Below are 12583 nucleotides of genomic sequence, written 5' to 3' on the forward strand. Positions count from 1 at the left end.
ATGCCTTCATGGGGAAAAAATGTGCAAGGGCAGTAAGGGTTTCAACATGACAGCAACCTTCTTTCATATCAAGGCATCCACTGCTAAACAGTTTAAAATGAGTAAAAACTCATTGATGAACATTTATGAAAAAGTCAAAGTAATCCAAAAGCCTCCATATACTGAAGTTCACTTAAAGAGAGGATTGAACGACAAGGCAGCATGCAAAACTGAGGCTTGAAATTTAGAAAGACACTAATTGAAGTTTTCCTGTTCAAGAATCCCTGCAATATTTCAACACTATTCTAGCAGAGAGTCCTTTCAACAATCACTTTAAAAATTGAGCTTTCAGATTGGAGTGATGTGGTGTACATTTTAACTTATTTAATTACAAATGAATATTATACTATTATCTGATGCTTCTCACCCAACAAGCAAACACTACATACAATAAGTATTTGGCTCACATACATAATCTATTTTAGGAGAACTGGTTTCACATTTACCACTTAGAGCTGAAGCTTGTTATTGATGTTGCAGTTCCTTCTCTACAGCCGAACAGCTGTTCCCATAAAAGGATTTTTATCTCTAACAATTCACTAGATCAATTTTCTCTATCCAAACAGTTCAGATATACATCTTAGGACTTCATGTTTTACCCTATTTATAATTACTTATTTGTTTCACATCCAACTCTTCAAATCGGCATACAATTCTTGCCAGGGACTTGCATTTGTAATGTACCTTTAAGATAGTACAGCTTCCCAAAAAAGCAAAATCATGATCAAACCAAAAAAGGAAGCATTAAGTGACTAGAAAATCAAAGGATTAGACTTTGAAGAGTACTGTGAAGGAGGAGAGGCAAACAGGATTCCAGTATGTTGAACAGACTGGACATTTATGGGTTAAAGGATTAACAGATGCAGCACAAGGATCAGAAATGTGACACTGAGCCTATGTATAATGGGACAATTACCATCAAGTTTGAAACATCAAGTTAGCAGCTTTTTTTCAGATGGCAACATGTTCATCAGGTTAGAACTATTTGCCGAAAAGGAACTCAATGCTGTGGGGGAAATTGCTTAATTCAATAGATGTTAAATTAAAATGAAGTCACAGATTAAAATTTTGCATACTTTGATACAAGCTGGAAAATCAAACTTTGCTAGCCATGATCCTCAATTCTTGAAAGTAAAAACTTGCACGATTCCAATTTGCAATAAAGCAAACAACGTTCAATGAAGAAAATGAACAAATTTCAGGTAATAATCTCCTATAATTAAAGCAGAAAATACTCAGCAAGTCCATCAGCGTCTGTGTAAAGAGAAACAATGATCAGTTCAGGTTGAAGACCTTTAATATAACTTTTAGAAAGAAGAGTTTGTTTTAAAATCAAATAGTTCAAGGAGATAGATATGACTGAAGGAATATTTGCGATAAGCTGAGGCAAGGATTGCCATAGAAACTGTAGAATGGTTTAATGGCGCAGTTGCAAAGGTGAAAAATGAACACAAAATGAAATGTGGACAGTTAGAGTGAGAATACAAATAAATGGTGCATCCCATTTACAATTACCCACCTCATCAATAGTACAGGAAGATTTAGCAGCCAAATCCAAGTTTGATTGAAGAGTTTTCGTTTGTGCTTCTTTAGTGCATCAACAGTCTCTGCAGACTCAGCAAATCAACTCTTGATTTTCGACTGCAAAGGGCTATACATAGAAGATTCAAGATCTACATTGTTCCATTATTTATTAGGTCATTTTCAAAAGTACATTAATTAGATAAATGTTGAAACTATGCACTTTCTTGCCTGTTGCTTATGGATGTAAAGCTTGTTCTGAGGGCAAAATTCTCAAACCACACAGAGGGAAGAGCTTGCTGAACCTGAAGGCACCATTCATGTGAATGGGAGGAACAGCTAAGCAACACAAGATCATTTTATTTAGTTCGCTGTAACTCTAAAAAACGAGATACTTTTTAAAAACCATTAAATCAAGAACAAATTTGAGTGATTTGCCATAATGTTGCACAAGTTTCAAGAACATACGTGACTTGGAAGCACAAATTGCCAAATGATGAATCAACACACACCTACCACGCAAATTAGCAATGACGCATGCCTCGTTACAAGTTCTTGCCACGTACATCAAGCCTTGGAATTAATTTTAATCTCTAAATTCATGCCCCAGTTGGTGAATCTGTTACTATTCAAGCATTTTGCTCTTGTGTTTTGAAGTTAACATGACAACTCCAACCCTGGTCTTCAATGCATTCCTGGTTTCTGGAGTTTATAGAACAAGTTGCTAACTATTTGACAGGAAAGAATAATTGTGTATGCTAGTGAGATATTTGGATACTGAATGCCTTTATGAGCCAATCGATCCATTATGAAGGATGCTTTAGACGAATGATGAGTTGGACTTTTACAGTTCAGAACAAGGCTGAGCCATGCTACATTTGTTCTATCCACATGCTTAATTTTTAATTAAAGCAAAGCTACCAGTGTGTCCATTTACCCATTTGAGCAAGTTGGAATATTGGGGGAAAAAAGCCAAAATTTGAGGAAAAAACAATGCACTGAGAAATAAAAATATATACAGAATAACATACTTGTTAAAGCACCAACAAAATTAAAGATTAATCTATTTGACATGACAGATAACCTGCAAATTGCATAACAAGGCAAAACATTTACTAAGCAGGCAATGAGGATGATTTGAATATGCTGCTAATCCGGACAGATTTACTAGTGAACAAAAGTTTACTTTACACAAAATACAAAAGACTGCAATGGAGTGGAAAACAGCAATACCTTCCTCATTTTTAATGTTAAAAATTGACACACCAAAAATCAATTCAACCCATAATCACTCAAAAAAAAAATCCAAGTCTAACAGCTCCTCAGTATGATCTGCTTAAATACTGGGTACAGAAGTACTACTGTCCTGATGTTGAATTATTCTGGAATGGTTTAGTTTAAAAAAAACTTCTACACCAAAGTCAATTCAATGCACAAGCGAGCTGTTCCCACATCTGATTTCCAAGTGTAACGGGATCAGGTTGATAAATGCAGTAACAAAACAAATACTGGAATCCTGCGAATACAAAGAGGTTCAGAGATTTAACAGGCCAGGAAGCACCCAAAGAGAGAAATGGACAGACAGCATTCTAGGTTGTGATCCTTTTGAGACTTGTATCATAAAGGATTACCAAGGAGAAAAGGAGGTGGGAGAGGAAAGGAGCCGACTGAGGAGGGGCCAAGAGATAATACTGGACAAAAGACCAGAGATGGAGAGAGGTTGGGAAGAGACCATGGTGTGGGTAGGTGAGGAAGAGGGCTGGTTTTAGAGAAAAATTGAGTACAGTTAGGGAAATTATGGAACTGGATAGGGGTGGATTAAACAAATTTGAAAACTCAGTTTTCATACTGCTGGATTGTAGGTTACCCAGGTGGAAAATATGATGTGCAATACAAAAGTGCTGGAGAAAATCAGGTCTCGCAGCATCTATAGGAAGCAAAGGGCAACCAATGTTTTGGGCCTCAGAACTTTGTTAAGTATGTTCTTCAAGTTTATGGTTTGCTTCACTTTAGTAATGAATGAGGCAAAAGACATGCCTGTGTGGGAATGATAAAGGGAATTAATATGACTAGCAACCAAGTTCTAGCTCGTGTCTACAGAACATGTGTATTGGGTGAAGCAATAGGCCAATTTGCATTTAGTCTCACCGAGACAGGAGGCCATATTGAGTGCAGTGAATGCATTAGACAAGGTTGAATGAGCTGCATGTGAAGCTCCACCTCATCTGGAAGGCCTGATTATGGCCCTGGATGGACAAGTTTACATGTACTGTGAATGCAGCAATGCTTCCTAAGGCAATGAATGGATGGGTGGGGAGGGAAGAGTGAATCAGATTGACAGAGAGAGGATTCTCTGCAGTAAAACACTACTTTTTCAGAAAAGGACACAAGTACAAGGTGCTTTTACAACAGCTTGAACCGGTACCACCACTTAACCAGAAATATTCAAATACAAGCATGCCAAATTTACCAAGGTTGCCCAATAAGGCACTAAAAAAAAACAATATAGGTGCAAATGATGATTTGGACAGGATTTAGTTTTTAAAAAAATGCTCATTGACAAAGATAAGAAGTAATGGGTTTCTAAAAGCACTGTAGTTGTCCATGAGAAACCAAGACAAAAAAATATTTATTCAATGAAACACCCATCTTAGTTAAAATGAATACTTTAGTCAATTTGATTCAATTGTTCGGGTAAAACTGTCTCTCCGAAGCTAAATGTAATTGAAGCGGGAATCAATCAACCTTTATGTCCTTCTAAATAATAAATTCTCAGTCTTTTTTTTTGTATATGCTGGAGCTGCTAGTTTTTCTTTTAAGTGTTTACAAAGTAATAAACAACGAGTTACAGGGAAAGGTTGTGCAGACTGGGGCTTTTTTCTCTGGAGCGTAGAAGATTGAGAGGGGACTTGATAGAGGTGTTTAAGATTTTAAAAGGGACAGACAGAGTAAATGTGGATAGGCTTTTTCATTTAAGAAAGGGGGAGATTCAAACTAGAGGACATCGTTTAAGATTGAAGGGGGGAAATTATAAGGGGAACACGAGGGGAAATTTCTTTACACAGAGGGTGGTGGGGATGTGGAATGAGCTTCCGGCAGACATGGTCGAGGCGGGATCATTGGTTACATTTAAGGAAAGACTGGATTGTTACATGGATAGGAGGGGTATGGACCAGGTGCTGGTCAGTGGGACTAGGAGGGTGGAGATTTGCTACGGCATGGACAAGTAGGGCCGAACTGGCCTGTTCTGTGCTGTAAGTGGTTATATGATCTATATTTCAAAACTAGACACATCATTTTTGTAATAATATGGCACTTAGCTTTGAACTAAACAGAGGTGACTGACAATCCCATTTGTGCAATGTGCTGGTTAGTGGTTTAAAAAATAAATAAAACCTGATGGAGAAATAGGGAGGCACAAAAAAAAAAAACACAAATCGTCACTACTGATATGAAAGAAATTTCTTTTAATAATTTTAGGGAAACCCTCAATTGATCTTTAAATACTTTTGCAATTGCCCTGGTTTCAGCAAAATATCTCCATTATGGAACACTCACATGCAATGACTTGGGTTCAATTCTGATTGTGCTTGCTTTGTGGGTTTTGCAGAGGAGAAACTGGAGTAGGGAAAACCCACACATCCTCAGAGATTGTGCAGTCCATTCAAATTGTACCAAAATAGTTTGAAACATACTGGTTGTCGGATTAATTGGCTATTGTAAATTGTCCTTCAGAGGTGTATGGAAAGTGGGTCTCTCTGCACGTCCCCCAGACATTAACTTGCACAGTAGGAGACTTACACACGTTAGAAGGAAATAGAATGCATCCAGATACAATTTCAGTAACTTCCACTGCAATTAATAATGCACTGCAATTACTCAGTTATTTTTAATCTAATCAGAAAAAAAATTGTATCATAATGGAGTTTTTAAATTATATTCACTCTGCAATTCAAGTCAGAATCTAAATCAGATGAAGATCTTTGCTCAACCAATATTTCCACAAAAAAATCAGATATTTGATTAGCTTTATATGAAAATGCAGTTGAAATATTGCTTTCAATCTTGGAGGGATTGTATTAAAATCATACTGCAAGCTATTTTTCCTCGGAGCATGTTATCCTCGAGACAATAATCAAAATAGTTACTGAAATTAATGTTAAAATGTACTTTTATGACATCTTTACAGAAAACACTAATTTTTGTTTCAGATTGCATTCTTTTAACAGATGGTATTCTTGTGAATGCTAAACCCTTTATATATTCAGTCAGGTTTCTTTTGTGTCATTTTCAGAAATTGCATAAAATGATGTTACGTACACCAATAGTTAATGCTGAAACCAGTCCCACCCATCCTCCAAAACAGTTTGGCTTTATTCTCAGGTATGCCATTCAATTGTTTTTAATTCTTTAATACCCATTATGCATAGAAATGCAAATATTCAAAGGAATTAATATGCAGGTTAATTTAAACAATTAACCAAAAACTTAGTGCAAAAATAAATTGAAAAAACGAGGAGAAAAGTAGTTGGACCATACTTCAGTTATCCTTTATGATTAGAAATTCCTGTTAAGTTGCATTGTAAATTCCAGGAACTTTGTTTGCATGCTTCCACCTAATGTGTACAGCCATACAAAAAAAAAATTAATTGACTATGCAATTTGAGATACGACTTGTTGATGCAAATATCTATATCCTTTAAGGGAAATGTCAAGACATTTGAAGATCAATGAAATAACAGCTTGAGTTCTCAAGTAAGGCAAAACAAGCATGAAGTCCTATGCACTATATAGTTATGGTCTAGAATAGTTTTTGAGCCAATTTTAAATTCTCTAACAAAACGTTCATCTGTTTGTGTCATTTCAACACATTTTACCATTCAAATTACATGAAAGGCATATACCCATTTAAATTCTTCAGCATTTCAAAGCATCAAATCAAAGGGCAAACACTAAAGTAATTTGATCTCAGCTTTGAATGAGCTCAATGTCTAAACCTCTGTAGCTTCAGGGTAGAGAATCCAAGTTTGGGCACTCTACATGAAATTTCTCAGACTCCAAATTTGGAGAACTGGTGACCCTCTGGCACTAGGCTCCTCAGAGAGAAAACAAATCTTTCTTGTATCCAGCCTATATAGGGCGGTGGGAATTCTGTAAACTTCAACGAGATCTCCCATTCTTCTAAACTCCAGAACAGAATTTACTCAAATATCAGCTTAATCCATCATCCCAGGAACAAATTTAATGAATCTTTGCTGCACTCCATTTGCTAGAGTTCAAAGGTATAGAACTGAAATGGTCTTGCAAGAAAACCCAAAATACCATTTACTTTCTTAATTACTTGCTAGGTTAGCATGTTAGCGCTCATTGACTTTTGCACAAAGCAACCTTGATCCCTTTGGATATTTTTTTTTTTTTTTTATAAATCACTTAACATTTAAATAGTTACTTTGTTCAAAAAAAAGTGGGCAATATTACAATCTCGCACCTTAATGCATTTGCAATGCCCTTGCCCATTTAACTGGTCTATTTTCCCTGGAAACTTTTTATATAAACACACATTCTACTTCTCACACAATCCACATCTCATTTAATATCAGAAAATGTGAAAATATGACATTCTTCTTGGCCAAATCAAAAGATTAGATTCTAGGAGCAGTACCTCAACAGTTCGAACTTGCTAACCTCAGATTTTTAATTCAGCTCTGCTTTGTGCCCACCAACTCATTCTCAATCCATGTCAGTACATTATCCTTCACTTCCATGTGCTTTTATTATAACCATGACCAACTTCATAAGTTGGAACCTGTTGAAAATCCAAACACATAACATCTGCTAGTTACCTACTCAATTATAGACTGAGTCACACACTCAAAGTACTTCAGTGGATTAGTCAAGCAATTTTTTTCATGAATCAATTGATTTGAAGAGTCAACTTTGGCTAATTCTAAAGTGGTCCAACCCTGATAATTCTGATATTCTCAGAGTACTGATGTTTCATAACAATACAAGCCTCTTCCTCAGAATTTAATGCCACATTTATTTTCTCCTGGCAGCCATGAACAGACCAGGTAATGGTTCATGGGGAAAATTTACTGTGTTGATTGGGTAATTACACTCATCTTACTTTGGAATTTTTGATTTTCATCAATAGATCACCTTAAGATACAAGGGAAAGTTATAAACATCCACAGGTTTCTACTTAAGAGTAAAAACTAACATTTCAATAGGATTAGATATTAAATTTACAACTGTTACATTACATTAACAATGCACAATATTACAGAGGCATCCAAAAAGATTCATTAATGCAACTTCAGATTCCTCTACCCACACGAATCTAAGGTAAAAATCAAAGCGGCAATAGGGATCCATTCAAAATCCAAAGTCTGGCTACAGTTTCAACATATTAAAACTTTAGGGTGTTTTTACCCAATGATGGAGACATGTGGCAAACAGCACTTAAAATTATCAATTATCGTCTATGATCACATTTTCGGTTTGTATCTGTTGCTCTTAGAATTTCAGGGTCTGGCTTATTGAGTTTTGTCAAAAATTGGACACTTCTAGACCCTCATTATCATGAGGTAATATTCATCAAATGTGACAACGTGTACAGGTTATTATTTGGAATCCTTTCACACTAATTCAAAACAATTTGTATTTTATTTCAGAACTTTCAAATTGATGGAACAGAAGTAATACAGCTGTATCACACTTCAAAAATTGCATGCTGATTGGCAAACATTACTGCCCCATCTCTGGATGTCACAATATCGCCATATATACAGATATTTGATATAAAACCCATATAATTGAACTCTCACATTCTGGAGAACAATGATAAAAATAAGAACTAGAGAAGACAAAGAAAACGGATTAAGAAAGCAGTCGCTCAGTCCTTCAGGGACTATGGTAAAAAAAAATGCTATTTGCCAGTATTATTATATAATCAATACTTTTAACAATTCATTGCATTGTCAAAAGAGATCATGACATCTTTTTGCAGCTGTTATTTTGCATAGGACTATGCTTTTTGTTTGAATATTCAATTAACAAAATTATATATTTTATTAAAGCAACACGTCTTCACACTCATGGGAGAGATATACATACATCCCAGGTCACTAGCTACTTGCATGCTAGTATTCCAGCCACTGATCGAATTAACTTCCTGACATTGTTATTAATGGAATCAAATATCAGGAAATGAGCTCTTACATGCCTAACTCTGTATGACCAAAGATGCAGGTCTCCTTTACCTTTCACAGCTTTTGTTTAGAGAAATTTGGGAAGTTTAAGGAGCAAAGAAAAAAAAAAGCAGCATTATTACCAGTATAAAATACATCTCACAATATCATTCAACTTTCTCTGCTTTGAAGGGCAAAATAATTAATGGTTCCAGCAAAAGGCATACATTTCTGATCACAGGAACCAACCTGTAATCAAATTTAAGGGTCAAAAATTAACTTTTTGTATGCAGTGTCCAGCTCTAGCTAGGTAAACATAGCAAGCTAATCGCTGGTACTTAAATTTTACATTACACCCTAGTATCTATTAAAAAGTGAATTTAGCAGAAGCTTTGGTCAAGATTAAGAATAGGCAAAAACTCCCAATCGAAGAATGCACTTTGCAATTGTTCTGGATACACATCTACAAACAAAAACGAGGGCCAACTTAATCAATGGCGAAGTTTAGATTAGCACATCCTCAAAAGGATCTTGTTCTTTATTTCACCAGAAAAATTATTCAATTGCTTTCATATGTTTTAATGATCGAATAATTTAAACCAGACAGAATTGCATTGAAAGTATGCCACTTTTGAAATATCCATCAATTCTGAAGTCATATTGCCTCCATCAATTTGCAAGCAGTGACATGGAGATTATGCTGGAACAGTGATCACTCAGAGGGCTCCTGATAACAGAACTAAAAATCAGAAGGTGAAAGGCAATGACCTTTCTTCCAAATAGCCTTCTCCAAAAATAATTTTATTTTGAAGGAGGTCTGTCAAATAATGCTATTTTATTGGTAGAAACCATCAAAATTCAACTTGAAGAATCTGGATTATCAAGCTTCTTTTTTTGTCTGGAAATACAAACCATATACATATAACCTTCTTAAATATCTTGCATGATAAATTTCCAAAAATTAAGACTGGTCAGGTGATCAACAAACTTTTTTTTTTAAATTTATTCTTACATGCTAAAAAGGAATAAATTACACTGTTAAAGTATTTTGAGCAATAAAAGATTTCAGCTGGGCCAGAATGGCAACAATTGCCATTACTGCACTGCACACCTCGACTGAAAAATGTGATTTTTCATTAATTTTTTTTTAAACCAAGATCAAAAGTAAAACCCTCCAACACACTTTAAATTTCTAAAGAAACTTCAGAAAGCTTCCGCCACCGTCAGATATACAATGGCATTTGCTCAGTAGCTGCAGAGGCTCCACATTCTTTTTAATCAATTAATTCACTTCAGGAAGAACAAAGCCAATGCCCCTGCAAATACAAAATACCCACTGTATTTAAAAAAGGTACATCTGTCTACAAATCTAAAGCTATCTGTGAAGAAATACAATATTTTTTAAATGAATTGGCTCCTGAAAGTTTACAGTTTTTTTGAAAAAATGAGTTTTTGGGTGGAAAGTTTGGGATATTAAGCAGAGGAATTATTTTATAACTATATTCTTATTCAATTAATATGCAAATAAAAAAGTTAACTTTCAAAAACACGGTAAACCTCAGGTCAGATGTGTACAATTCTATCGAAGCAGCAAGTTCAGTTTTAAGTTGTCAGCTAAGCTCGCAATGACTAAGCTTATCTTTTAACCAAGTACAACATATTTAATCCAGAATTCTAGATTTATCTAATAATCACTAATTTTGTAATTTCTTCATAAAAGATACCACTCTAGCACAAGACAGCAGGCAGAGTCCTTCCAACAGGAAACATGGATTCTTTGGTTGCTATTGATTGACTACTGGCTATAGGTGATTTGATAAAGAAATCCCAGCTTCAAGATATTTAACATTTTTCGCTTAGGTAACAAGAGATTTGGAAAACATTACAAGGGAAAAGATAGATGAATGTAGTCTTTCAAGTAGTTTGGGGCGAAATTCAGGGACTGCTTACTGAACAACTTCCATGTGCCACTTACGGAAACATTGTTTAACTTCCAAACAGTGCAGAAACAAAGGAAAAATTGGCAAATTCAATGTTAATTTTCTTTCCATTGTGTCAACCACGATCTTACATCCCATTTATTGAATAAAGAAAACTGTACACCAGCAAGGCTGCTTCTGTTGCTCTATTTTGAAAGATGAATTGCGCTTTTCCAGGAATTAGTCTGATTAAAGGCTGCTACAGTTGCAGGTACAGTTTTTAATACTCTCTTCCCAGAGTCAGCTGTATCCAGTAGAGTTTAATTCATCAGTTTAATGGTTGTCAACTGAACGCCATGTGAAACAAAAAATAGAAGGGGAGTGACAAAAGGCAACCTGTTCTCACATGCTGCTTTGCTCCTGTGTTTCAACCTCGAGTTCAGAAACCTGTTAGAAAAAAAAAGGAGCCATCAAGTGATGTACACATTTAATTATAACTTCTCCCCACATCTTTAGAATGCTAAAAACATATCTGCAGTCATAAGTAAATTCATACAAAGCCAATCACGAGGAAACCTTTTCTTTAAAGAACACTCCATACAAGCTCAAAGCACTGCTGCAGCTGCAGTAATGGCAGCGCCACCCCAGAACTGGGAGAGCGGGGAATGGAGACGCATCTTCCAGTGTTTTTATTTTGCAGAGTCCTACTACTCAATCGTTATGCCAATGGCCCTGTACATAACTTAAATGGCAGTTTTTTTTAAAAAGCGGCAAACCCACAGAGGTCCTTGCCCAATGTACATGCTTGGCAGCCCAGACTACGAGGTTGCATGAGCTGGAAGATTTTGCTGTCTGGTACATGGCAGCAGAGAAGGAAAGCCCGGGAGAGAACTCCACAGGGAAGGTGACCACAGCAGGAGACCAATGAGGGACTTGACTCGCACCAGGCTGTTGGAGACTAGCCAGTGGGAACCAGATACCTGTCTGATTGAACAGTCATGAGGCTGTGTGGCTGAAGGAGTTACCAGAGGATAGGAGGCAAATCCCTGGACAACTGTCTTGAAGGAACTATTTTGATTCTCCCTTTATTGATGGCAGCACTGGGCTATTTGCACCTTTATAGGCGACTTTACAGCAAATAAAAGTCAATACATTTTGTGCACTTTTACTGCCAATAAAGAAATCTTAAACATGCAATTCTCTGTGAAATAACTGTGCACTTTAGTGCATTCAAAACAAGTAGGACTATGCACGAGTAGACAGATCAGCTAGCTCAAGATCCTGTCCTGCTATTCATTATCATTGCTGATCAACACTTGGCCTTATCTTTTTTTGTTTCAGTTATCCATAACCTTCAATCCCACCCCCCCCCCCACTAACTTACAAGAATTTATCTACATCCTCTTTAAATACAGATGATCCTATCAGAATACATTCAAATTGAAGACAAGAATAAGGTTATGAACAAATTCAAGCTAAATATTGATTTTTTTAAAAATCCATTTGTTGCTTTGCATACAGATCTGTGGGACTGGTATCTTTCAAATTAGTGCAACAAAGAGTAGGATTAATAATTTCAAAGTAACAAGGTTTTTTGCACCATTTTTTTCCTAATTCACAACTGAACAGTTTTAACTGTTCTTCCAAAGACCTGATATTAAATACACAAATTTAATAAAATGTGTTCTGATGAAACAATGGAGGACAACACCCAAATTAATAAAAACAGAACAATTCAATGACACAAGTGGTTGAAACCACATTCAACTGCAGTACAACTGCGATTATCAGAAATTGGATTGTCCAAAGCCTAATTTATCCAAAATCTTTTTGGAGCCGAACTTACTGGGAACCTCGGGCTGTCGGCAGCAGTGGGAACCTTGGTGGGGAGGTATCAGTGATTGGTGGCGACCA

At 36.0% G+C, this 12583-nt stretch overlaps 1 protein-coding gene across 2 annotated transcripts in view; it reads right to left on the minus strand.

The window, feature by feature from the left end:
* Positions 1–8207: 8207 nt before the first annotated feature.
* Positions 8208–12583, minus strand: part of csnk1a1 (casein kinase 1, alpha 1) — a 42419-nt gene continuing 38043 nt past the window's right edge. For both annotated transcript variants that reach the window (XM_069898767.1, XM_069898768.1), the window contains one exon: positions 8208–11116. In XM_069898767.1, the coding sequence (XP_069754868.1) occupies positions 11109–11116 (8 nt within the window). In that variant the 3' untranslated portion in view covers positions 8208–11108. The remainder of the gene's footprint in view (positions 11117–12583) is intronic.

The sequence above is a fragment of the Narcine bancroftii genome, chromosome 9 (genome assembly GCF_036971445.1).
Source record: "Narcine bancroftii isolate sNarBan1 chromosome 9, sNarBan1.hap1, whole genome shotgun sequence".
Taxonomy (NCBI): domain Eukaryota; kingdom Metazoa; phylum Chordata; class Chondrichthyes; order Torpediniformes; family Narcinidae; genus Narcine; species Narcine bancroftii.